We start from the raw sequence: 24,604 nt of genomic DNA, 5'->3' as shown, positions 1-24,604 counted from the left end.
TGGTCCACACTGCAGCCACAGTGGGCTGGTGGTGGAGGCAGTGGATGAGGGGTTGTAGCTGTGATATTAGGGCAGAGAAGCTGGAGCTGTTTGCCTTAAAACAAAGGAGATTGAGGGATAGAGATATACAAGATAATAGCAGGTTTACATAAGGACAAGGATTAAGGAGCACAGATTTAAATTTTTTGGCAAGAGATTCTGTGGTATGTAGAGAAGAAGCTTTTTACACAACAAATGGTGATGACCTGGAAATCACTACCTATCAGGGTGGTGGAAGCAGAGATGATCAATGATTTCAGAAGAAAATAAACTTACAGGAATACAATGGAGGGATGGGACTGATTGGATTGTTCTTTCACGGGCCAGCATTAACTCAAGGAGCTGATTGATCATCTTCTGTGCCATTCTGATTCTTAGCTGATGGAGAAACTTTAAATAGACTCACTTGCAAAATACCAAACTTATGATCTTTCCCCATAGCCATGGGCTTATCCAGTTCAATTGCTGTTTGGTGCCAACTGCAGCATGTTGGTGATGGGGAATTTAATGATTATAACGCTGTTGAATGTCAAGGGCAAGAAGTTAATGTCTGTCTTTTTACAGGTGGTCATTGCTTGACAGTGGAGTTTCAAGAATGTTACTTGCCATCTACAGCCCAAGCCTGTATGCAGACTTTGCTGCATGTTGACATTGAAATTTTTGGTTTCTTGTAATCTTTTCATAGAATTCGGGATCACTATCAGTTGCCTTAATTCAGATTCGCCTTTTCATGTTCCTGCTGCATGACATGATTTTCCTACATGAGAATGTAGGAACATGGATTATGTTATTTCACCTTGGAGCTTGCTTTGCCATTCAACAAGATCATGACTAATCTACCTCAACTCCACCTCTGAATAGCATCACCATATCCCTTAATTCTTAGTTATTGAATATACTGAGAGTCACAGCCGGCTGGGATAGAGAATTCTTACCCTATGCATGAAGAAATTTCTCGTCGTCTCAGTCCTAAATGGTTGGTGCCTTGTTGCGAGACTGTGACCTCTTAGATTCCCCAGCCAGGGCTAACATTTTCTCAGCATCTATCCTGTTAAGCTCCTTTCATTTAGATCACCTTTTACGAAAGGAGGTTGACACCCTTCAGGACAAAGCAACCACTTTGATTGAAACTGCTTAAATATTCCCTCCTTTATTACTTCTGAAATGTAGTTTCTTGAATTCATCCACCCTTCCTTTATTAATGTAAAGTCCTCATTCATGTGGATATGTTTAGTCTCTGATCCTAGAAAGTGTCTGATAACCTGATGATGCTAACAATATCATATATAGTGTGTTGACTAGATATAACATATATTTATGCCATCTATGAATTGCTGGTGAACTGGATGATTCTAGTGTGAATTTGTTTAAAAGTATTGTTCATATACAATACATGTGAGAGCCTGTGATCTGTCCCACAGTCAACACCACACATGGCCTTGGTCACTCTGACATCCTGCCTGTCTTTTCTCCTGACAATGACATAGTCGATAAGATGCCAATGCTTAGAGCGGGGGTGCATCCAGAAGGTCTTGTTATGGGTAGGCAGACGGAAGGTTGTGTTGGTGATGAGGAGTTCATGTGCTGCATAGGTCTTCATTAAGAGTAGGCCGTTGCTGTTACACTTGCTTACTCTATGCCTCCCAATGACTCCCTGCCAGATTGCAGAGTCGCACCCTATTCTTGCATTGAAATCGCCAAGCAAGATCAGTTTGTTGGTACTGCTCACTGCTGATAGTAGGGCATCTAGTTCTTGTCTTTCATCTTGTCTGGGTTGTTCATTGTGGGGGCATAGGCACTGATGAGGGTGGCTTAACTTCTGTTCTGTAGCGGAAGCTGTAATGTCATAAGCCAGTCGTTCACACCCTTGAGTAGGCGAGCAAGATTCCAAACAAGGTGACTCCTGATGGTGAATCCAACTCCAGCATCACAACACTCATCGCTGCTACAACCGCTCTAGAAAAAAGTGTATCCACCTCCAGTTTCAGTCAACTGACCTACGTTGGCAAGACGAGTTTCACTCAGGGCTGCGATGTCAATGTTGTATTTTGCAAGCTCTCTGGTAAGCAAGGCTGTTCTTCTCACAGATCTGTCTGTCGTAGGGTTGTCCAAAAGTGTGTGCACGTACCAAGTGCCAGTGGTGAGCGGTGTCAGCTTGTGTTTTATTTTGTTTGATCGCAAGATGGGATTCCCACCAGCTGTGGTAAACTGGCCAGGGTGTAGTGAAGCAGGCAATGTTTAAGGCACCTTTTCTAATCCCTTCCTCATTCTATAGAGTTAAGTAGTGTGTTCCTGAAGAGGACTGCTCAGTTGCCCAGGTGGACGCTGAGTTTCACTGCTGCTTCGGTCAGCAGAAAACGACCATTAAACCTGAGCCGCCTGCGTGCAGGCCCGTGACTACAGCTCCCAGTGTATCCACACCTGCTGTTTCGTCGCTCGCCCATCACCCATCACAGGACTTCAAAGGTTGAACAGGACGTTGATGATGATGATGCTGATGTCGAGACTAGCGTTTGATTTGGATTAAAGTGAGGGAGAGTTGCGCAGCGTCAGCCTCTCTCTCTGTTCCCAATTCCCATCTGAATCCAGTGGCAAGAGTCAAGATGGCTGGAGATGGGACTAGGTGCAATGGATGACCAGGATGTCTTCTGTATCTTGTCCTGCTCTTCGCATTCCATGAAGCTCGCAGAGACTGCCTTCTTGACTGTTGGACCTTCCATTGGTCTTGTCTGCTCAATCCACCAGAGTCTGTCTTCACATGCTGGGATAGACATCTCCCTATTTCACCGAGGGTTGAGATCTGTAGGCTACCCTCACCTGGTTTAGCCGGCTTGTCAAAGCTGTTGCCCAGGGTGCGGCCACTGTCGCATGTAAACAGCTACAGGGAGCCACAGGTGAGAACTGAGTGCCAGGTGGGGACAAAGGGTGGACAAACCGTCCTGAAAAGGATGTGACATGTTCCCCCACCAGAGGTACTACCCCTTCCTGACACCCCGCATACCCCATTTCAGAGATGATTCATTTAAGAGACGATTCGAAATCAAAGTTCAAAACTGCTTTTTGTTTTCTAGTAATATCTGCTTCATCGGACACCACAGTGAAAGTGTGGAATGCCCATAAAGGATTTTGCATGTCTACGTTACGAACACACAAGGTAATTTTTTGTGAAAAGAGGAAGACTGTATATTGCCACAAAGTGAAAATGTGCATTTATTGGGACGGTACTGGTACTTCTATAAAACATTTTTTTTCCTCTACTCTAATGGTTCTGAATTAGTCTTGATGTGAAGGTGACCTCTTGGGCACTGCGACTAATGAGGATCTCTTCCTCGTGTCTATATTACGCATATGTTCCAGTGCACCTTGTCTCAGATTTGAGAATGGAACAATAAATTTAGCTTGTATATCGAAAGCTGGCATTATCCATTTTATATCCAGTTAATTTGAAGAATGAAAATTTAAATCCCTTGCTTTTAGTAAATTAGAGCTTAAACCGCTGAAGTAACTAATCACCTTTGTGGTTACCTGAGATACTTGAGGGGATAGATCACAGGAAATATTTTTGTCTATAAAAACATTGAGTTGGCTCAGTTGACAGCAATTTTGTCTCATGAGTCAGAACCTTGCATGTTCACACAGCGCTATGTGATCTAGACTGATGATACAGTACTGAGGGAGTACTGCATTGTTAACAAACAATGGCAGGCTCAAAGGGCTAGATGGCCTACTCCTGCTCCTATTTCTTATGTAACAAATGTTTGGATGAGCAATCAGACCCGGTGGGCTTTTCTCCTAGAATTGGTGGGAAAACTGGTCCAGGTCACGACTGTTTATTTTTTCACTGCAACTTCAGATCTGAATCTCCCCACTCTGTGCACTGCAGAAGTCCCAATCGTGAATCTCATTTAAAAATCTGGGGGGAACGGGGCCTATTCGTGGCAGAGACTGACAGCTCCAGCATTCTGCGCATGTGCAGTGGCCCCGATCTGTCAGTCTCCCCGTTTGCTGGCCAGCCTGGGACCTCTTAAGTGCTGCTCCTTCCCCACCCGCATGGCCCAATCGTGGCCCCCACAACAACTCCTGGGCCAACCCTGAACCCCATCTGCCCAGGAGCACCCCAATTTCCAGCTCCCCCGCCCCAATCGCTGGCATTTCTCCAGCCCAGACTGTTCCCCATGCAGAGTGGCAGTACGACCCCCCCAGCCCCACTAATTACCCCTAGGCCCTGACCCCTTGGCAGTGCCCCTAGGCATGGGCACTTCACCTCTGGGGCATTGCTGGGGGCACAGGTTGGCAGTGCCAGGCTGCCTATGCCCAGGGGGCAACCCACCACCACCTGACCCCCTGGGGGGCCCCCGATTGCCCCCTCTTCACCAGGGTTTTCTGCTCATTCCCCAAATGTGGGGAGCTGTTCTAAACCCTGCTGGAATGAAGTACTCCTCGTGGGGTGGGAGATGCTATCAGGCCTGGCAAATTCCTTGTCAGGCCCAATAATCACGTTAAACTACAGTTAAACTACATTCAAATGACTTGCCTCTCTTCTTGCCAGTTGCCAGTGTAGTCCCAACCCCGATTGTTCCCTGGCTTAGGGAGACGTGCAGGTACTAGGAATGCAGGCGCGAATTCGGCAAAATGGCCAGCATGCAATCCTGACCCGTCAGAAAATTTGAGGGTTGCGGTGGGAAAATGCCCCCCCCAATAGTCTCCTGTCTGCTTGTTCTGATGGCTCAGGTCCACCTTATAGAATTCCCTCATGGAATTGAATCTGAATATTTGTAACCCAGGAGTGTTTACAGAATATCATACTGGAATAAGTTTTAGTAATTCAAGATCTGTGCAATCAGTGTCTTGGGCTGGTGTCAAGGTAAAAGGAGCAAACTTCCATTTATAAGATGTTGTGGAATGGAACTGTGCAAAGCAAAGAGGGGGAAGAATCATCTTGCTTCCAACTCCCAAGTTTTATCTCCCTAATTATTGCTAGAAAATGCACTTGTTGAATGAGGTCAGTGCCACAGTTGATTGTGATGTTCTTGGTGCTGGAAACTCGCTCTCTAATTACGCATATGGAAATTAAATAATGCTGCAGCATAACTCACTATTTTAGAGAGGAAGGAGAAAATTGGGTGAAAGCTAACGATTTTTCTTTCTTCCGTGTAGGATTATGTTAAGGCATTGGCTTATGCAAAAGATAAAGAGTTAGTGGCTTCAGCGGGGCTGGACAGACAGATATTCCTCTGGGATGTAAATACTCTTACAGCACTGACTGCCTCAAACAACACTGTCACAAGTAAGTTACTAACTGTGAATGGAGTGGTAGTGGAAATGCAAATGGAGCTTTTAGCACAATAGATGTAAATGCTTGGGAGATTTCTAAAGTTTGTTTTGTTTTGTTTTAATTTATTGATAAGCTGTTGACAATGCTGGCAAAGCCACATTCAGTGATTACCATAATTGCACTAAACACATAATAGATCTAAGGCTTGCTAAGTCACTTCAGGAGGCACACAGCGTAGTCACGTGTAGACCAGATTGGATATTGATAGATTAAATGTCTTTTCTTTTACTTCACAGTGATTCGGTCCGCCTTATAAGAACATAAGAAATAGGAGCAGGAGTAGGCCATCCAGCCCTTCGAGCCTGCCCCGCCATTCAATAAGATCAGGGCTGATCTGTCGTGTCTCAGTTCCACATTCCCGCCCTCTCCCCATAACCCTTAATCCCCTCGCTTATCAAAAACCCATCAACCCGCGTCTTAAAAATATTTAGCGAGGCAGCCTCCACCACCTCAACGGGCAGAGAATTCCAGAGATTCACCACCCTTTGAGTGAAGAAGTTCCTCCTCAACTCCGTCGAGTTTGTTAGGTGTGTTCAGGAAGGTTTCCTGACACAGTATGTGGATAAGCCTACGAGGGGAGAGGCTGTACTTGACCTGGTACTGGCGAATGAACCAGGGCAGGTGATGGATCTTTCGGTAGGAGAGCATCTTGGAAATGGTGACCATAATTCTATCTCCTTCACAATTGCATTGGAACGAGATAGGATCAGGCAGGCTAGGAAGGTGTTTGTCTGGGGTAAGGGGAGATACGAAGAAGTCAGGAAGTTACTTGGACAAATAAACTGGAAGGAGGCGTTCTTAGGGAAAAGTACCGAAGGAAGGTGGCAGATATTCAAGGAATGTGTGTCTGGAGCTCTGAATGACAACGTTCCGATGAGACAAGGGGGTTTTGGTAGGTCGCGGGAACCGTGGTGCACAAAGGCTGTGTTGAACCTAGTCAGGAGGAAAAGGAAGGTGTACAAGAGGTTCAGGAAATTAGGAGAGGTTAAAAATCTTGAGTATAACGACTGTAGGAAGGAACTTAAAAGGGAAATTAGGAGAGCCAGAAGGGGTCATGAGAAGACCTTGGCGGGTAAGATTAAGGAGAATCCCAAGGCCTTCTATAAGTATGTGAAAGGTAAAAGGATAAGAAGGATAGGACCTATAAAAGGTGAGGGGGGAAAGGTTTGTGTGGAACCAGAGGAAATGGCAGAGGTGCTTAACGAGTACTTCGCCTCAGTATTCACAGTGGAAGCTGATCTGGGAGATTTTGTTATGGATTTGCAGCAGATGGAAAAGATTGAGTACGTGAATATTAAGGAGGAGGATGTGTTGGAACTTTTGAATTCTATCAAGGTAAATAAGTCGCCTGGACCAGATGGGATGTACCCCAGGATACTGTGGGAGGCGAGGGAAGAGATTGCAGAGCCCCTGGCGATGATCTTTGCATCGTCAATGGAGACGGGAGAGGTTCCGGAGGATTGGAGGATTGCGGATGTAGTTCCTATTTTCAAGAAAGGGAACAGAGATAGCCCGGGAAATTACCGACCGGTGAGTCTGACCTCAGTGGTTGGTAAGCTGATGGAGAGGCTTCTGAGGGACAAGATTTACGAACATTTGGAGAGGTTTGACATGATCAGGAATAGTCAGCATGGATTTGTCAAGGGCAGGTCGTGCCTTACAAGCCTAGTTGAGTTCTTCGATAATGTGACTGAACACATTGACGAAGGAAGTGCCGTGGACGTAGTGTACATGGACTTCAGCAAGGCGTTTGATAAGGTCCCCCATGCAAGACTTCTTGAGAAGGTGAGAGGGCATGGGATCCAAGGGCCTTTGGCCTTGTGGATTCAGAACTGGCTTGCCTGCAGAAGGCAGAGAGTGGTTGTGGATGGGGCTTTTTCTGAATGGAGGTCAGTCACCAGCGGAGTGCCTCAAGGTTCTGTTCTGGGACCCTTGTTGTTTGTCATTTTCATAAATGACCTGGATGAGGAAGTGGAGGGATGGGTAAGTAAGTTCGCTGATGACACGAAGGTCGGTGGTGTTGTGGATGGTCTGGAAGGATGGCAAAAGTTGCAGCAGGACATAGATAGGATGCAGGACTGGGCGGAGAAGTGGCAGATGGACTTCAACGCAGATAAATGTGTAGTCGTCCATTTTGGCAGAACCAACGGGATGAACGAGTACACTATCAAGGGCAGGAGTCTTAGTAGTGTTGAAGAGCAGAAGGATCTTGGGGTCCGGGTCCACAGGACTCTTAAATCGGCCTCGCAGGTGGAGGAGGTGGTCAAGAAGGCGTATGGTGTACTGGCCTTCATTAATCGAGGGATTGAGTTTAGGAGTCGGGAGGTAATGCTGCAACTTTATAAGACCCTTGTCAGGCCTCATTTAGAGTATTGTGCGCAGTTCTGGTCGCCTCACTATAGGAAAGATGTAGAAGCTATTGAGAGGGTACAGAGGAGATTTACAAGGATGTTGCCTGGACTGGGAGGCATGCCTTATGAAGTTAGGTTGAGGGAGCTGGGACTCTTTTCCCTGGAGAGACGAAGGTTGAGAGGCGACCTGATAGAAGTTTACAAAATGTTGAGAGGAATAGATAGGGTGGACTCTCAGAGGCTATTTCCCCGGGTTGAAATGGTTGCTACGAGAGGACGCAGATTTAAGGTGCAGGGAGGGAAGTTCAGAAGTGATGTTAGGGGTAAGTTTTTCACTCAGAGGGTGGTGAGTGAATGGAATCGGCTGCCGTCAGTGGTGGTGGAGGCGAACTCGCTGGGGTCTTTTAAAAGACTTCTGGATGAGTATATGGGGTTTAATGAGATTGAGGGTTATAGATAGGTCTGTAGGTTGGTAGGTGTTGATGTGATCGGCGCAACTCGTGGGCCGAAGGGCCTGTTTGTGCTGTAGTGTTCTATGTTCTATGTAAACCGCCCCCCCTTTATCTTGAGGCTGTGCCCCCTTGTCCTACTGTCCTTTCTGAGCGGGAAGAGTCTCTCCACCTCTATCCTATCCATCCCATTCATCATCTTATACGTCTCAATGAGATCTCCCCTCATTCTTCTAAACTCTAATGAGTACAAGCCTAGTTTATTCAGCCTCTCCTCATAGCTCAACCCCCTGAACTCCGGTATCAGCCTAGTAAACCTCCTCTGCACTCCCTCCAAGGCCAAAATATCCTTGCGTAAGCACGGCGACCAAAACTGCACACAGTACTCCAGCTGCGGCCTCACCAATGCCCTGTACAGCTGCAGCAAGACCTCCCTACTTTTATATTCAATCCCCCTCGCTATGAAGGCCAGCATCCCATTAGCCTTCCTGACCACCTGCTGCACCTGCAGGCTGGGTTTTTGCGACTCATGCGCGAGGTCCCTCTGCACCGTCGCCTGCTGCAGTTTTTCGCCCCGTAAGTAATAGTCCTTCCTACCATTATTCCTACCAAAGTGGACCACCTCGCACTTGCCAACATTAAATTCCATTTGCCATTTCCTGGCCCATTCGCCCAGCCTATCTAGATCCTTCTGCAGACTCTCCACACCCTCCGCGCAATTTGCCGTTCCACCAATCTTGGTGTCATCAGCAAATTTCAACACCATACACTCGGTTCCCTCCTCCAGATCATCTATATAAATGGTAAATAGCTGAGGCCCCAGCACCGACCCCTGGGGCACTCCACTAGTCACCAATCCAAATAGCACCCATTAACCCCCACTCTCTGCCTCCTATTTGACAACCAATCCTCTATCCACGCTAACACCCTACCCCCAACTCCATGCCCCCTTACCTTCTGCAATAACCTCTTGTGAGGCACCTTGTCAAATGCCTTCTGACCAACGCCTTGTTGACCAACAAGGGGCATACACGCAGTGGGTAGTGCGAGGGCTGCTCTTGGATGTTGCTTCGAGAGTTGCCTAGTGCTTCACGTCATTAGTGTACCCTTAAACTGGACCATCTGACGGGCAACATGACAGCTCAGTGACTATCGCTGTTTGCTGTGCAGATACATGGATTTGGGCCGGTGTCTGTGGGAGTTTGCACATTCTCCCTGAGGTTGCATGGGTTTTCTCCAGGTGCTCCGGTTTCCTCCCACATCCCAAAAACGTGCTCTTAGGCTGGTTGGTGTAACAAATTGTCCCTAAATTAGTCTTCCCTCAATCTTCCCCAATAGGTGTAGACAAAGGTCATGGGTAGAGGAGGGCACTCATACTGTTAAAATGGCAGTATGGGCTCGTTGGGTAGAAGGGCCTGTTTCCCGTGCTGTGTTGTTCTTTGTTCTAAATGGACAGAACTTGTCAGGTAACCTTCCTTGAAGCTCCATTACTGAATCAGTTATATTTGCATGGCAATCAGATGGCTTTAATTCATTTCTTTCGTGATGTTCATTCATAGTGAAGTGCATTCTATACTGTAAGAAGTCTCACAACACCAAGTCAAAGTCCTAACAGGTTTATTTGAGTCACAAACTTTTGGAGTGCTGCTTCTTCATCAGGTGATTTAGATAAGGATAGTGTGCACAGGGTAATTTATGTTTAGTCAACACATGGGTGAAGGACTGGTGATTTCAGTGAGAAGATTCAGTTTTGTGGATGAATGCAAATAAACTGAGATTTGAGTGCATGTTCACCCATAACACTGGAATTGGCAACGAATACAGTGTATTGACTGGGAGCTCTAATGTTGTCAAACTGAGGAGAATGTGAGTTGATGGCTTCAACACTTTCTAGCAATTAGTTATGTCCAAACAGTGCAGCTTTTAGCAAAGAATATTGATAACAATAACAAATCCAATGACAGCACAAGAGAAATTATAAGAACATAAGAAATAGGAGCAGGAGTAGGCCATCCAGCCCTTCGAGCCTGCCCCGCCATTCAATAAGATAATGGCTGATCTGTCGCTGCTCAGTTCCACTTTCCCGCCCTCTCCCCATAACCCTTAATCCCCTCTCCTATCAAAAACCCATCAACCCGCGTCTTAAAAATATTTAGCAAGGCAGCCTCCACCACTTCAACGGGCAGAGAATTCCAGAGATTCACCACCCTTTGAGTGAAGAAGTTCCTCCTCAACTCCGTTCTAAACCGCCCCCCTTTTATCTTGAGGCTGTGCCCCCTAGTCCTACTGTCTTTTTTGAGCGGGAAGAGTCTTTCCACCTCTATCCTATCCATCCCATTCATCATCTTATATGTCTCAATGAGATCTCCCCTCATTCTTCTAAACTCTAACGAGTACAAGCCTAGTTTATTCAGCCTCTCCTCATAGTTCAACCCCCTCAACTCCGGTATCAGCCTAGTAAACCTCCTCTGCACTCCCTCCAAGGCCAAAATATCTTTGCGCAGGTGCGGCGCCCAAAACTGCACAGTACTCCAGCTGCGGCCTCACCAATGCCCTATACATATATTTTATATATATATATATATATATATATATATTCTTTTGGACTGTGGGTAAGTATTAATTTCCAAACTCTGCAAACACTTTTCTCATTGTAATGGTATCTTTTATTGATTTCACATTGTTTTTTTCTGTTATGGAGTGTGGATGTCATTGGTAAGGCCAGCATTTGTTGGCCGTCCCTAATTTGTTTGAACTAAGTGACTTTTCCAAGCCATTTCACAAACTGACATAGCTCCACCTATTTAAAAAAAAGTTTTTTTTAACCTGTATTTTCATATATATAATTTAAAAAATTGGTGTTAGCCCCTAGACATTAGATTTGAGTGTATACCCATAACATTGGAAATAAGTGTAATTTTGGTGTGGACAATTAGCAGAAGAAGATGGCTGCCTTGCGCGCTGTCTCTCTCTCTCTCTCTCTCTCTCTCTCTGTCGCCCTCCACCCATCTGTCCATCTACCAATGTATCAGCCATGAAGTGAAGACTTGTGCAGAAAAAACTTTGGTGCTAAATACGTATTTTTTTTCTAACAACAGCATCATCACTGAGTGGGAATAAAGACTCCATTTATAGCCTTGCAATGAACCAGATGGGAACAGTAATTGTTTCTGGGTCTACAGAAAAGGTAAGTTAAATTATGATGCCAATCATGCTTGACTGCTTCCTGTAATTGAGAAGACACCTCTTCAATTTTGTTGACCTATTTTCCAAATGTGTTTGACAACTTCAGCTGCCAAATAGTACTTGGACCTCATGCTGTGACTTATGACTAACCATTTTTCTTTTGATGTTTCCTTTTAATTAAAGCTTAGAACAGTAATGTGCATATTAAATTTCACACTTTTTAATAAGTTGTGCAAGTGTTATGATTGGGGAAATTATATTTTGCAGTTGCATTTTTTTTGTTGCGTGCAAAAAAAATGACCAAGATCAGTTTCTTCAAATTTGCTTGATCTACTTTATAACTTCTGAGAACTTTCATTTTTCTATTTCATTGGAGGAGTAATTTCCATTTGATTTGCTTAAACTTGATTGAATTTATGACATTAAGCAGGAATTAACAAAAGGTGTTAGAAGAGGAATCTTGCCTGTTTAACAGCAGGTGCCGTTAGTCTCAATGTGCCTAATGTGTGAGGTGTTGGTTGTAATTAACAGGTTCTGAGAGTGTGGGATCCCAGGACATGTGCAAAGCTGATGAAACTTAAAGGTCACACGGATAACGTGAAAGCTCTATTGTTGAACCGAGATGGCACACAGGTATTTTACATTTCTTGATACTGTTCAAGTAAAAGTCATTTTGTTTTGTTTTATGCATCAGTCCTGGTTCAGGGCCTTACATGATTGGCATTCTTCCATCTTCTCTCCAGTTGTTTTTGCCTGCCCCCCACCCCCCATCTTCAACTCTTTCTCTTCCCTCTCTCACTTGTTCAGTTTCACCTCACTCACTTGCAGTTTAAAGTTTTTTTAAAGTTCATTTATTAGTAATACAAATACGTTAACACTGCAATGAAGTTACTGTGAAAATCCCCCAGTCGCCACACTCCAGCACCTGTTTGGTTACACAGGGAAAATTTAGCACAGCCAATGCACCTAACCAGCACGCCTTCAGACTGTGGGAGGAAGCCGGAGCATCTGAAAGAAACCCACCCAGACATGGGGAAGAACATGCTAATGCCGCACGGACAGTGTCCCAGGCTGGAACTGAACCCAGGTTCCTGGCGCTGAAGGTGCAAGTGCTAACCACTGTCACCATGCCACCTTGCCTTACTCACTCTTGCTTCTCTATTTCTTTAATATCAAATTATATCAAAATGGTGCTCCATCATTTTAATTCCTGAAGAATATTCCTTCATTCAACTACTAATCTTGCTTGACTGTTGTGACAAGATATCAAGCAAAAACCTAATGTTTCACTGATAAATTCTCGGAATTGGAGAAACCCCCTCCAAAATTGCCTTTATGAACTTCTTTTTTAAAAGAATAAAATTTTATCGTAAGTGTTTATACATGGTTTCGGTGTTAAGAGTGAAGTCTCCTTGTGCATAAGTAGTATGTTATAACTAACCCTATTATAAACTGGCTTGAAGCAGAGATAAACTGGCTTGATGGTTAAAAATCTCTATTCAGCAACACATTAGCCTTGAGCAGGTGGAAGAAAGGAAAATGCATGTACTGCTCTTCAGGCCAACTCAATTTGCAGTATTCATTGAGAGCCTTTTAATATCAACCCACAATGATTGCAATGTTGTCCTTATCCAAAATGGGTTTGTAACCATTTTCAAGCTTTCTGTTGGTCAATTGACAATTTTTTCCCCCATCTTTTTCCCTTAGTGTTTATCTGGTAGTTCTGATGGAACCATCCGTCTGTGGTCCTTGGGACAACAGAGATGCATAGCAACCTACAGGGTTCATGATGAAGGAGTTTGGGCACTGCAGGTCAACGAAGCCTTCACACATGTCTACTCTGGAGGACGAGACCGAAAAATCTACTGCACAGACCTCCGGAATCCAGATATCCGAGTTCTAATTTGTGAGGAAAAAGCACCCGTTCTCAAGGTACAGTCTGAAAAGTTAGTCACAACCACAACACTGCAGCGCTCGGGCCCTTTATTTATCAAATCTGTTTTTTTTATTCATTCTTGGGACATGGGTGTCGCTGGCTGGCCAGTATTTATTGCCCATCCCTCGTTGCCCTTGTTCAGAGGGCAGTTAAGATTCAACCACATTGCTGTGGCACTGGAGCCACATGCAAGCCAGACCAGGTAAGGACGGCAGATTTCCTTCCCTAAAGTGAACCAAATGGGTTTTTCTGACAATCGACAATGGTTTCATGGTCATCAGTAGGTTCTTAGAATTCCAGTGATAAGAACATAAGAAAAAGGGGCAAGAGTAGGCCATCTGGCCCTTCGAGCCTGCCCCACCATTCAATAAGATCATGGCTGATCTGTCGTGGCTCAGTTCCACATTCCCGCCCTCTCCCCATAACCCTTAATCCCCTCTCTTATCAAAAACCCATCCACCCGCTTCTTAAAAATATTTAGCGAGGTAGCCTCCACCACTTCAACGGGCAGAGAATTCCAGAGATTCACCACCCTTTGAGTGAAGAAGTTCTTCCTCAACTCCGTTCTAAACCGCCCCCCCTTTTATTTTGAGGCTGTGCCCCCTAGTCCTACTGTCCTTTCTGAGCGGGAAGAGTCTCTCCACCTCTATCCTATCCATCCCATTCATCATCTTATATGTCTCAATGAGATCTCCCCTCATTCTTCTAAACTCTAACAAGTACAAGCCTAGTTTATTCAGCCTCTCCTCATAGCTCAACCCCCTCAACTCCGGCATCAGCCTAGTAAACCTCCTCTGCACTCCCTCCAAGGCCAAAATATCCTTGCGTAAGTACGGCGCCCAAAACTGCACACAGTACTCCAGCTGCGGCCTCACCAATGCCCTATATAGCCTCAGCAAGACCTCCCTACTTTTATATTCAATCCCCCTCGCTATGAAGGCCAGCATCCCATTCGCCTTCCTGACCACCTGCAAGCAAGGACCGAATCCATTGGAACCTTTAAGAGGCATCTGGATGGGTACGTGAATAGGGAGGAAATAGCGGGATATGGCCTGAGTAACGGCAGAAGATTCTTTTTCAGTTTAGTTAGAGCATCATGACCTGGTTTGGAGGGCCGAAGGGCCTGTTCCTGTGCTTTACTTTGTTCTATTTCAAATGCTCTCTGTGCTTGCATGCTTCCTGTCCCTCATATGAAAATATCTGAATCAGATCCCTTCTAATCTCTGCCTCGCTCTGAATGAAATACTAGTTCAGGAAGGGTAATTTCCGTTATTGTGGCAGCTGCAACTGAAATCTTTCATAATTCTGTACCAATCTGCTGCTTCTGTGTGGCAGTAGCTGGCACGCAACTAGGCACATATATCTCTTCTTTCTTGTGGCTGATGTAAATAGAGAACAATATCTCTAACTTTGCATTAAGGTTGAGTTGTGCTGCATTCTAATCCATACCAGTGAGCAGAGTAGACAAAGACCATCACCGCTGTCAGGAGCACTGATGGTCTTGCTCCCCAGCTTGTGCTTGCCAATTTTTAGACCTGTTTGATCCTTGCCTTCAACTTGGCTGCTACCTTTGTCAAAGGGTCCATGGGAGGTTGGCATACACAGCGTCATTCCGAGGTAGATGGGGGTTACAGTATTGCTGGAGTAGATCAGTTTTAGGCTTCTCACTGAGTGATGGGGTAATCTCATTTAAAATCCTGTTGAATCTCTTTCCACAAAAGTGGGCCAAACCCTTTTCAAAGCGATGTCCAACGCATTAGTTTTGTGCAACGTCTGATGTACTCACGAATATCTACTGAATCTTCCATCCCTCCAAGAATGTCATTTCTGAAAATCCATGTATCCGCATATGGTCTTGTCTCCAAGCCATACAATGCATAGATGTGCATGCGGGTTAGGTGGATTGACTGCTAAATTGCCTCTTAGTGTTAGGAGACTATTAGGGTAAGGGGTGGCACAGTGGTTATACTGCTGTCTCACAGCACCAGAGACCGGGCTTCGATTCCCGGCTTGGGTCACTGTCTGTGGGGAGTTTGGACATTTTCCCCATGTCTCCGTGGGTTTCCTCCAGGTGCTCCAGTTACCTCCCACAGTCTGAAAGACATGGTGGTTAGGTGCATTGACCCGCATAGACGCTGGGAATTTCACAGTAACTTCATTGCAGTGTTAATGTAAGCCTTACTTGTGACTAATAAATATACTTTACATGGGGTCTAGGGACTGAGTGGGACTGTTGTTGATGCAAGCTTAATTGGCCAAATGGTCTCCTTCTGCACTGCAGGGATTCTATAATAGATCTACTTAAAATTGGGGAACAATGTAGTTCAAATCAGCTTTAAAATTTGCAGCTTCTTAAGTTCCCAGCATGTTGGCTCTGCCTTACTCTTGATTAAGTTTTTTCTTCTGTTAGTATTAGATATTAAACTTGTGCTCCCTCTTAATTTCTCTGTGTTTTAACTTGATTTGCAGATGGAGATCGATCGATCAGTGGACCCAGCTCCAGCTATCTGGGTCGCCACCACAAAATCGTCAGTGAATAAATGGGTGAATATATATTTGTGCTTGTACAGACTGCATTCTTCTTATTTAATGTTGCCATCCAATCTGTTGCTCTGTATATTGGCTTCATACCTGTGAATGTGCATGCAATAAGGGACAACTTACAGTATTACCATAAGAATGCATGTACAGGCCCACCCACAAACTTGAACATGTTTATTTTGTCCATCCCTTCTACCCCTGCTCCACAATTTGAAGGAATCATCTCAGAGATAGCATGGACCAAATGGCCTTTTCTATTTGTTTCTAATTTGTGAAAGGTCCCACCCCAGCTCAAACTGATTTTCCATTTAAAAAAAACTGCGGGTTATCTTTGAATGCAGTGCAGCATATAGTCATGCAACTTTGGACAATCCTTGCCCACTGATAACCCTCCTTTGTATAAAAGGCTTGACTTTTATGCAAAATAAGGTTGCATCCCCTGGAATATAGGAATGATTTGGTAGATGTTTTCAAGATTTTAAAAGGGAATAGATAGAGTAGATAGAGAGAAACTATTTATGCTTTTCAGAAAATCTAGGATTCATTTAAAAAATTGGAACCAGTGATTTCAGGAATGAAAATAGGAAACTCTTGGATATACAAGTGGTAGTAGAAGTGTGTGGCTTTTTTCTGCAAACAGCAATTGATGGCAGAGCAATTGATAATTTTACATCTGAGGTGATAGATTTTTATTAACCAAAGATATTAAGAGGAATGGAGCAATGCAGGTATATGGACTTACGTCGCACTACAGGCTCAATGGCCTACTCCTGTTCCGATGTTCCTCGTCATGGACAAAAAACAACTTTGTATGACAGTGATCAGAGTCTTCCAAAACATAGACGTTTGAGAAAATGGGCAGCACAGTGGTTGACACTGCTGCTCACAGCACCATGGACCTTGGTTCAACTCTTGGCTTGGGTCCGTGTCTGTGTGGGATTTGCACATTCTCCCTGTGTCTGCATGGGTTTCCTCTGGTTGCTTCAATTTCACTCCAAAGATGTGCAGGTTAGGTGGATTGGCCATACCAAATTGACCCTCATTTCAGCGGTTCAGCAGGGTAAATATGTGGGGTTACAGCGATAGGATTGGATGGGATTGTTGTCAGTGCAGCCTCAATGGGCTGAATAGCCTCCTTCTGTACTGTGGGGATTCTATGAATAAGCTTGCAGTTTAATCTGTGTGCTGATTTGTGTTTCACTAAAACTTGCAATCAAACTTAAACTGTTACTTCAAAAATAACCACTCTTCAGAATCTTTTTCTGAATCCTGATTTTGAAACAATTTCGCCAGCAGCCGTGGGAGACAGATTGCCGTGTTTGGAGAAAGCGTAGACTGGCATCAGTCTGCTGGGCTTCCCACCCCAATTAGGTGGAATTTGTTTCAGCCTTACGTGCTGTTGGCTATCCTAAAACAAAATCATAGGATCCCTGCAGTGCAGAAAGAGACCATTCAGCCTGTCGAACCTGCACCAACAACAATTCCACCCAGGCCTTATCCCCGTAACCCAGTGTATTTTCCCTGCTAATTTCCCTGAAACTAATGGACAATTTAGCATGGCCAATCCACCTTTAAGAAGATTTCTCTTAAAACTTTGCAGGTATTCCAACATGTTGTGTACACACTGATGTTTGCCTGTGTTCAGTACAAACTTTAAAAACATCTTTGGCATCTTTTGCCCCTAAAAAGAATGGGGCAACTCAATCAGCAGTGCACAGAAGTTGTGTTCATAAATGGCTGTATAATATCAATACTTTATGGTGAAACACCTCTTCAAAGAGTTCAGGTTTTTGTTTGTTCCAAACTGTTTAAATGTCTCTATAGAAATGTCTCACTACCAGTAGGATGTGGAGGTTTTGGAGAAGGTACAGACAAGATTTACCAGGATGTTGCCTGGTATGGAGGGCATTAGCTATGAGGAGAGGTTGGAGAAACTTGGATTGTTCTCACTGGAACAACAGAAGTTGAGGGGCGATCTGATAGAAGTCTACAAGATTGAGGGGCATGGACAGGGTGGGTAGTCAGAAGCTTTCCTTCCTTTTTCCCAGGGTGGAAGAGTCAACTACTAGTGGACATAGGTTTAAGGTGCAAAGGGCAAGGTTTAAAGGAGATGTATGAGGCACGTTTTTTACAGAGGGTGGTGGGTGCCTGGAATCCGCTGCCGGGAGAGGTAGTGGAAGCAGATACAATAATGACTTTTAAGGGGCGTCTGGACAAATACATGAATAGGGCGATAAGAGAGGAATGTGGTCCCGGAAGAGTAGGGGGTTTAGTTCAGTCGGACATCATGGTTGGTGCAGCTTGGAGGGCTGAAGGGCCTGTTCCTCTGTTGTAATTTTTTTTGCTCTTTGTAGAAAAGATGGGAGCCCAATTACTATTTTCTTCCCCAGTGCTCTGATTTAAGTTTATGGTAGAAGCAGCATTCCCACCAAAGATTTATAGAAGTTTCATGCATCTGTTTTAAAACGGTGCATTGCTACATCATAACCTTGTGCGACTGTAAAGAATAGGCAGCCGAGGCAGTTTATCACCAGGGAAGTTTATTCAATGAGATAAACATTTTAGAATTAATTCTGTAAGATCCAAGGAGGCCTGGGCATTCTCTTCTTTCTATTTCCTGCCCTAGCAACTACAATATTCAGCCGAGGGACTAGCTAAGCAAAATCCAGCTGATGGCCTAACTTGTACATTAAGATTAGCAGAAAATATTGCAGAACAATGCGAATGTTCAGGCAGAACTAGCAATTTGTATCTCGACTGTGTTGAGACTCGATGTAATTTATGAATTTAGTGTTTTGTGGATCGAATATTTAAGTTTGGGTCTTAAATGCTCGGGTTATTGTCTGTGTGAAGACTGCATGTTCTCCCCATGTCTGCATGGGTTTCTTCCCGGTGCTCTGGTTTCCTCCCACAGTCTGAAAGACATGCTGGTTAGTGTATTGGCCATGCTAAATTCTCCCTCAGTGTAGCCTGACAGGCACTGGATTGTGGCAATTAGGGTATTTTCACAGTAACTTAATTGCAGTGTTAACCTAAGGCTACCTGTGACACTAATAAATAAACTTAAACACTGTCTATGTGCAGTTTGTACGTTCTTCCTTTGTCTGCATGGGTTTCCTCTAGGTGCTCCGGTTTCCATCCACGGCACAAACATGCAGGTTAGGTTGATTGGTCGTGGTAAATTGATCCTTAGTATCGGGGGTTTAGCAAGATAAATACGCGTGATATTGGGGATAGGGCGTGGGCAAAATCACTGTTGGTGCAGGCTCAAGGGCCAAATGGCCTCCTTCTGTACTGTGGGGATTCGTAACCAATTCTCTTTTGAATATTATTCGAACAAAAAAAATTACAGCGCAGGAGCAAGCCCTTTGGCCCTCCAAGCCTGCACCCACCATCCTGCCCAACTGAACTAAAACCCCCACGCTTCCAGGGACCATATCCCTCCATTCCCATCCCATTCTTGTATTTGTCAAGATGCCCCTTAAAAGTCACTATCATACCTGCTTCCAGTACCTCTCCTGGCAGCAAGTTGCAGGCACACACCACCTTCTGTAAAAAAGAAACTTGCCTCGTACATTTTCTTTAAACCTTGCCCCTTGCACCTTAAACCTATGCCCCCAGTAATTGACTCTTCCATCCTAGGATAAAGCTTCTGACTATCTATTCTGTTCATGCCCCTCATAATCCTGTAGACTTCTAGCGCGTATAATCTTGTTGATTTCTATCAGGTTGAATCTGCTCCCACCACCTTATCAGGAGTGCATTCTGCAATAATTTGTTTCCTCTTGTTGCATCTCATCCTTTTGCTGTTTACCTGTGTCCTCTTGTCATCAGCCATCCTGACACTGGAAACTGTTTCTCTTTATTTACCTTTATCATATCAGTTAATAATTTTTAATATTTCCATCAAATGTCCTCATAACCAGTGCAATACAGATAAGCTTGAGAGATATGGCCTAGTATACTCAGAAAATTATGAAACAATTAAATATGTAGAAAGTTGCTTCAGACCATTGCTTTCATTCCTCGCCTGAAATCTGAGCTCTGATGCCAAATAGACCTATATATTTGAAATTTTACACTGTGCACAAATGAGGACAATCCATGTGTGCTTTGTGGAGATGGGTGGCACGGTGGCACAGTGGGTTAGCCCTGCTGCGTCACAGCACCAAGGACATGGATTCAATTCTGGCTTCCGGTCGCTGTCTGTGTGGAGTCTGCACATTCTCTCCGTGTCTGCATGGGCTTCCTCTGGGTGCTCCAGTTTCCTCCCAGAGTCCAAAGATGTGCGGGTTAGGTTGATTAGCCATGCTAAATTAACCCTGGTGTCCGGGGAAATCGCAGAATAAATACGTGGGATTGCGGGAATGGGGTCTGGGTGTGATTTGTGGTTGGTGCAGACTTGATGGGCCGAATAGCCGCCTCCTGCACTGTAAGGGGTTTGATTTGACCAGAGTTTTTCTTTTGTTTTGCAGTCCATGAAGGGTATCCAGAATTTCAGGGCATCTGGTGATTATGACAATGATTGCAGCGCGCCTTTAATTCCCCTTTGCACACAGCCAGAGCAAGTCATTAAAGGTATGTGTCACTTACCTGGAGTTGTATTTATTAATTGCTTCACCAAATAAATATTGTGTGAAATCTTCTGATACTCATTGGCTCGATTGGCGTGGGATGAGCATCTTGCAGCTAGTCAGTAACAGGCTGTATTCTGGGAGCAATTGAGAGTTTCTCACAGAGGCTGCTTAACCTGCTGAGCATTTCTTTGATCCACTGACAGATTTTCCCACATCTAAAGAAAAAATTGCATTTACAGTGTCTTTTGCAACCCAAAGCCAAGTACCTGAAGGACGTGGAAGCTTTGGAGAGAGTGCAAAGTAGGTTCACCAGGATGTTGCCTGGTCTCGAGGTTGTTGGCTTTGAAGAGAGGTTAAATAAACTTGTGTTGCTTTCACTGGAAAGACGGAGGCTGAGGGGAGACCTGATAGAAGTCTACAAAATTATGAGAGTCATAGCCAGAGGCTTTTTCCCAAGGCGGAAGTGTAAATTACAAGAGAGCACAGGTTCAAAGTGAGAGGGGGAAAGTCTAAGGGAGATGTGTGGGGGAAGTTTTTCAGTCAGCAGTGGGTGCCTGGAACGCGCTGCCAAAGAAGATGGTGGAAGCAGGCACGTTAACAACATTTAAGAGGCATCTGGGTACAGGAACGGGGAGGGAATAGAGGGATTCAGGCTGAGTAAGGGCAGAAGGCTTTTTTAGTTCAGTTAGGGCATCACTGATTGGCACAGTCTTGGAGGGCTGAAGGGCCTGTTCCTGTGCTGTACATTTCTTTGTTCTTTGAGCGTAGTCACTTATTGCAGAAAGCCTAACAGCTAATTCATGCTTCCACAACTGCCATGTGATGACGACGAAGCCATCTGTTTTTGCAATGAGGGATAAACATTGGTCAAGAGACTGAGTTGAACACTCCTACTTGTCTTCAGAATGGTGCCCTGGGATCCTTTATATCTCACAACACCAGGTTAAAGTCCAACAGGTTTATTTGGTAGCACAAGCCACTAGCTTTCGGAGCCCTGCCCTTTCTTCAGGTGAGTGGAAGTTCAGTTCTGTTCACAAACAGGGCATATAAAGACACAAACTCAATTTACAAAATAATGGTTGGAATGCGAGTCTTTATAGGTAATCAATGTGAATGGAGAGAGGGTTAAGCACAGGTTAAAAAGATGTGTGTCATCTCTAGCCAGGACAGTTACTGGAATCTTGGGTTCATGTCACCCCCCACAACTTGACCAGGCTTGCAAAATTTCACTAACGCCCTGGCTGGAGACAATACACATCTTTTTAACCTGTGTTTAACCCTCTCTCCACTCACATTGTCTGTACCTTTAAGACTTGATTACCTATAAAGACTCGCATTCCAACCATTATCTTGTAAATTGGGTTTGTCTTTGTATGCCCTGTTTGTGAACAGAACTGAACTCCCACTCACCTGATGAAGGGGCAGCGCTTCAAAAGCTAGTGGCTTGTGCTACCAAATAAACCTGTTGGACTTTAACCTGGTGTCGTGAGACTTCTTACTGTGTTTACCCCAGTCCAACGCCGGCATCTCCACATCATCCTTTATGTCTGCCAGAGAGTGGCTGCAAGGCCTCCGTTTAGTGTCTCCTTCAAAGGATGGCAACTCTAACAGAGCAGCACCGTCAGCCTATTTGTGCTCTTGTGTCTGAGATATTCTTTTTTTCTGTTAACAAAATACTTTGTAGTTCTTTTTGAACGTCTTCCTTTCCCTCCCCATGGGCAAGAAGTGTATGGGAATTAAAATACTAGTAAAAAGATGTCAGGTTAATCATAAGGAAAATAAATTAGGATGGTGAATTTACAATTTTTTAAGTGTTAGCTGAAAATTATGTATTTATACCACCCATCCATAAGTTTTGAGTGTATTTTATTCATATTAACATAAAAAAGAAATTTCTCCTCATATGAAAAAAGAAAGGAGATTCCAGCAGCCGCAGTCATTTGTTTTTATCTATTATTTTATGAAAAAGAAACAGATTGGGATAAACTAATTGCTAATCTAATGTGAATTATATCCAGGTGTTCTCAGAGGCCAGTTGATGTTTTAATTGCATTTCAAGAGGTAGAATGACAATTACGTAGTTCAGAATTTGGAGAAATTCTGAGCAGTTTAGTTTGTGCGTTATATGAAAACAGATGGTTTCTAATCTCAAAGCATTACAGCAATGGAGCTAAATTTAAAAATCTAAAAAGTTCAAGCTTGGGTCAGTGGCAATCAGACTGTGGCTTGGGGCCATTTAAACCTTTACCTTTCATGTTCAGCAAAATTGCTAGTCTGTGCGTGTGGACCTTCATTTACCAGCTACCTGACTGTGGGGACAAGTCGCAGGACAAGTAGGTATTCATTTAAGATGGATTTAAGGAAGAATTTCTTCTGAGTGGTGAGTCTTTGGAACTCTTCACCCCAGGAAGCTGTGGAGGCCGAGTCCTTGAACATTTTTAAGGCTGAGATTGATAGGTTCAGTAGGGGAATTAAGGATTCTAGACAATAGACAGAAAAGTGGACTTAATGTTATAACAGTGATCTTGTTAAATGCTGGAGCAGGCTCAAAGGGCTGAATGGCCTATTCCTTTCCTGTTTCATATGATCTTATGGATCAAGTTGAGATTCAGAACTATGCAGCAATGGAATTTTGGATGATGTTGCGTGGTCAGAAGATTACTTAAATGCAGTACAATAAAAGAAGGGCCCTTAGAAAAGTATTTAAGGGCAGGGTGCTGATTTTTACTTGTGTCTGGCCTCCACTTAGGAACTGTACGTGTGTTATGTTACATCATTCTGGTGACTGTTGAGCACTCTGTGTACCTATCCCAAATGGATTGCAATTGTTTAAAAGGATGGGTTATGACCATCTTCTTAAGTGCAATTAGTGATGAGCAACAAAGACTAACTCTGCCTGTACGCCAAGGATAAATAAAGAATAGTTGACAAAATTGAAAATGTTTTGTAGGTTGCCTAAAAAAGTGGAAGTTTTGACGAAAATCTGTTGCACGCCAATTAAATTTTAATAACACCAACATTTTTCTACCCCATTTCAGAGGCAGCGCAGTGGTTAGCACTGCTGCTTCACAGCACCAGGGACCCAAGTTCAATTACTGCCTTGAGTGACCGTCTGTGTGGAGTTTACACATTCTCTCCATGTCTGTATGGGTTTCCTCCGGGTGCTCCAGTTTCCTTTCACAGTCCAGTTTTGATCTCCTCATTTGAGGAGGGATGTGGTGGCATTGGAAGCAGTTCAAAGAAGGCTCACCAGATTGATGCCAGAGGTGAAAGGGTTGTCACATCAGGAGAGATTAAATAATACTGGAGTTTAGAAGGAAGAGGGGGATCTGATCGAGATATATAAAATTTTAAAAGGGATTGATAAAGTAAATGTAGACCGAATGTTTCCTCTTATGGGGCAATTTAGAGCAAGAGAGCACAGGTATAGGTTGAAAGGCGGTAGATTTAACACTGAGATGAGGAGAAACTATTTCTCACGGAGGGTGGTGAATTTGTGGAACTCACTGTCCCATAGCGCGTTGGAGTCTGAATCATTAAATGGTTTCAAGAAGGAGATACGTATATTTCTAATAAGAAAAGAGATTACCAGATGGGATTTACCCTAGGATTCTCTGGGAAGCTAGGGAGGAGATTGCAGAGCCTTTGGCTTTGATCTTCATGTTGTCATTGGCTACAGGTATAGTGCCGGAAGTCTGGAGGATAGCAAATGTTGTCCCCATGTTCAAGAAGGGGAGTAGAGACCATCCTGGGAATTATAGACTGGTGAGCCTTACTTCTGTTGTGGGCAAAGTTTTGGAAAGAAGTATAAGGGATAGGATTTATAATCATCTAGAGAGAAATAATTTGATCAGGGATAGTCAACACTGTTTTGTGAAGGGTAGGTCGTGCCTCACAAATCTTATTGAGTTTTTTGAAAAGGTGACCAAAGAGGTGGATAAGGGTAAGGCAGTTGACGTGGTGTATATGGATTTTAGCAAAGCGTTTGATAATGTTCCCCATGGTAGGCTACCGCAGAAAATGCAGATGCATGGGATTGAGGGTGATTTAGCAGTTTGGATCAGACATTGGCTAGCTGATAAAAGACAGAGGGTGGTGGTTGATGGGAAATATTCAACCTGGAGTTCAGTTACAAGTGGTGTACCTCAGGGATCTGTTCTGGGGCCACTGCTGTTTGTCATTTTTATAAA

At 44.1% G+C, this 24,604-nt stretch overlaps 1 protein-coding gene across 2 annotated transcripts in view; it reads left to right on the top strand.

Annotated features, from left to right (window-relative positions):
• wdr48a (WD repeat domain 48a) overlaps positions 1–24,604 on the top strand; it is a 139,976-nt gene that overhangs the window by 42,514 nt on the left and 72,858 nt on the right. For both annotated transcript variants that reach the window (XM_080213307.1, XM_080213308.1), the window contains exons 4-10: positions 3,111–3,193; positions 5,197–5,326; positions 11,273–11,361; positions 11,892–11,993; positions 13,068–13,292; positions 15,766–15,840; positions 20,313–20,415. In XM_080213307.1, coding sequence (XP_080069433.1) covers positions 3,111–3,193; positions 5,197–5,326; positions 11,273–11,361; positions 11,892–11,993; positions 13,068–13,292; positions 15,766–15,840; positions 20,313–20,415 — 807 coding nt within the window. The remainder of the gene's footprint in view (positions 1–3,110; positions 3,194–5,196; positions 5,327–11,272; positions 11,362–11,891; positions 11,994–13,067; positions 13,293–15,765; positions 15,841–20,312; positions 20,416–24,604) is intronic.

This window comes from Carcharhinus amblyrhynchos, chromosome 2, assembly GCF_965287045.1.
Source record: "Carcharhinus amblyrhynchos chromosome 2, sCarAmb.v2.hapA, whole genome shotgun sequence".
NCBI classification, from domain to species: domain Eukaryota; kingdom Metazoa; phylum Chordata; class Chondrichthyes; order Carcharhiniformes; family Carcharhinidae; genus Carcharhinus; species Carcharhinus amblyrhynchos.
Note: the sequence above shows the minus strand (reverse complement) of the source record. Positions and strands in the feature narration are given on the sequence as shown.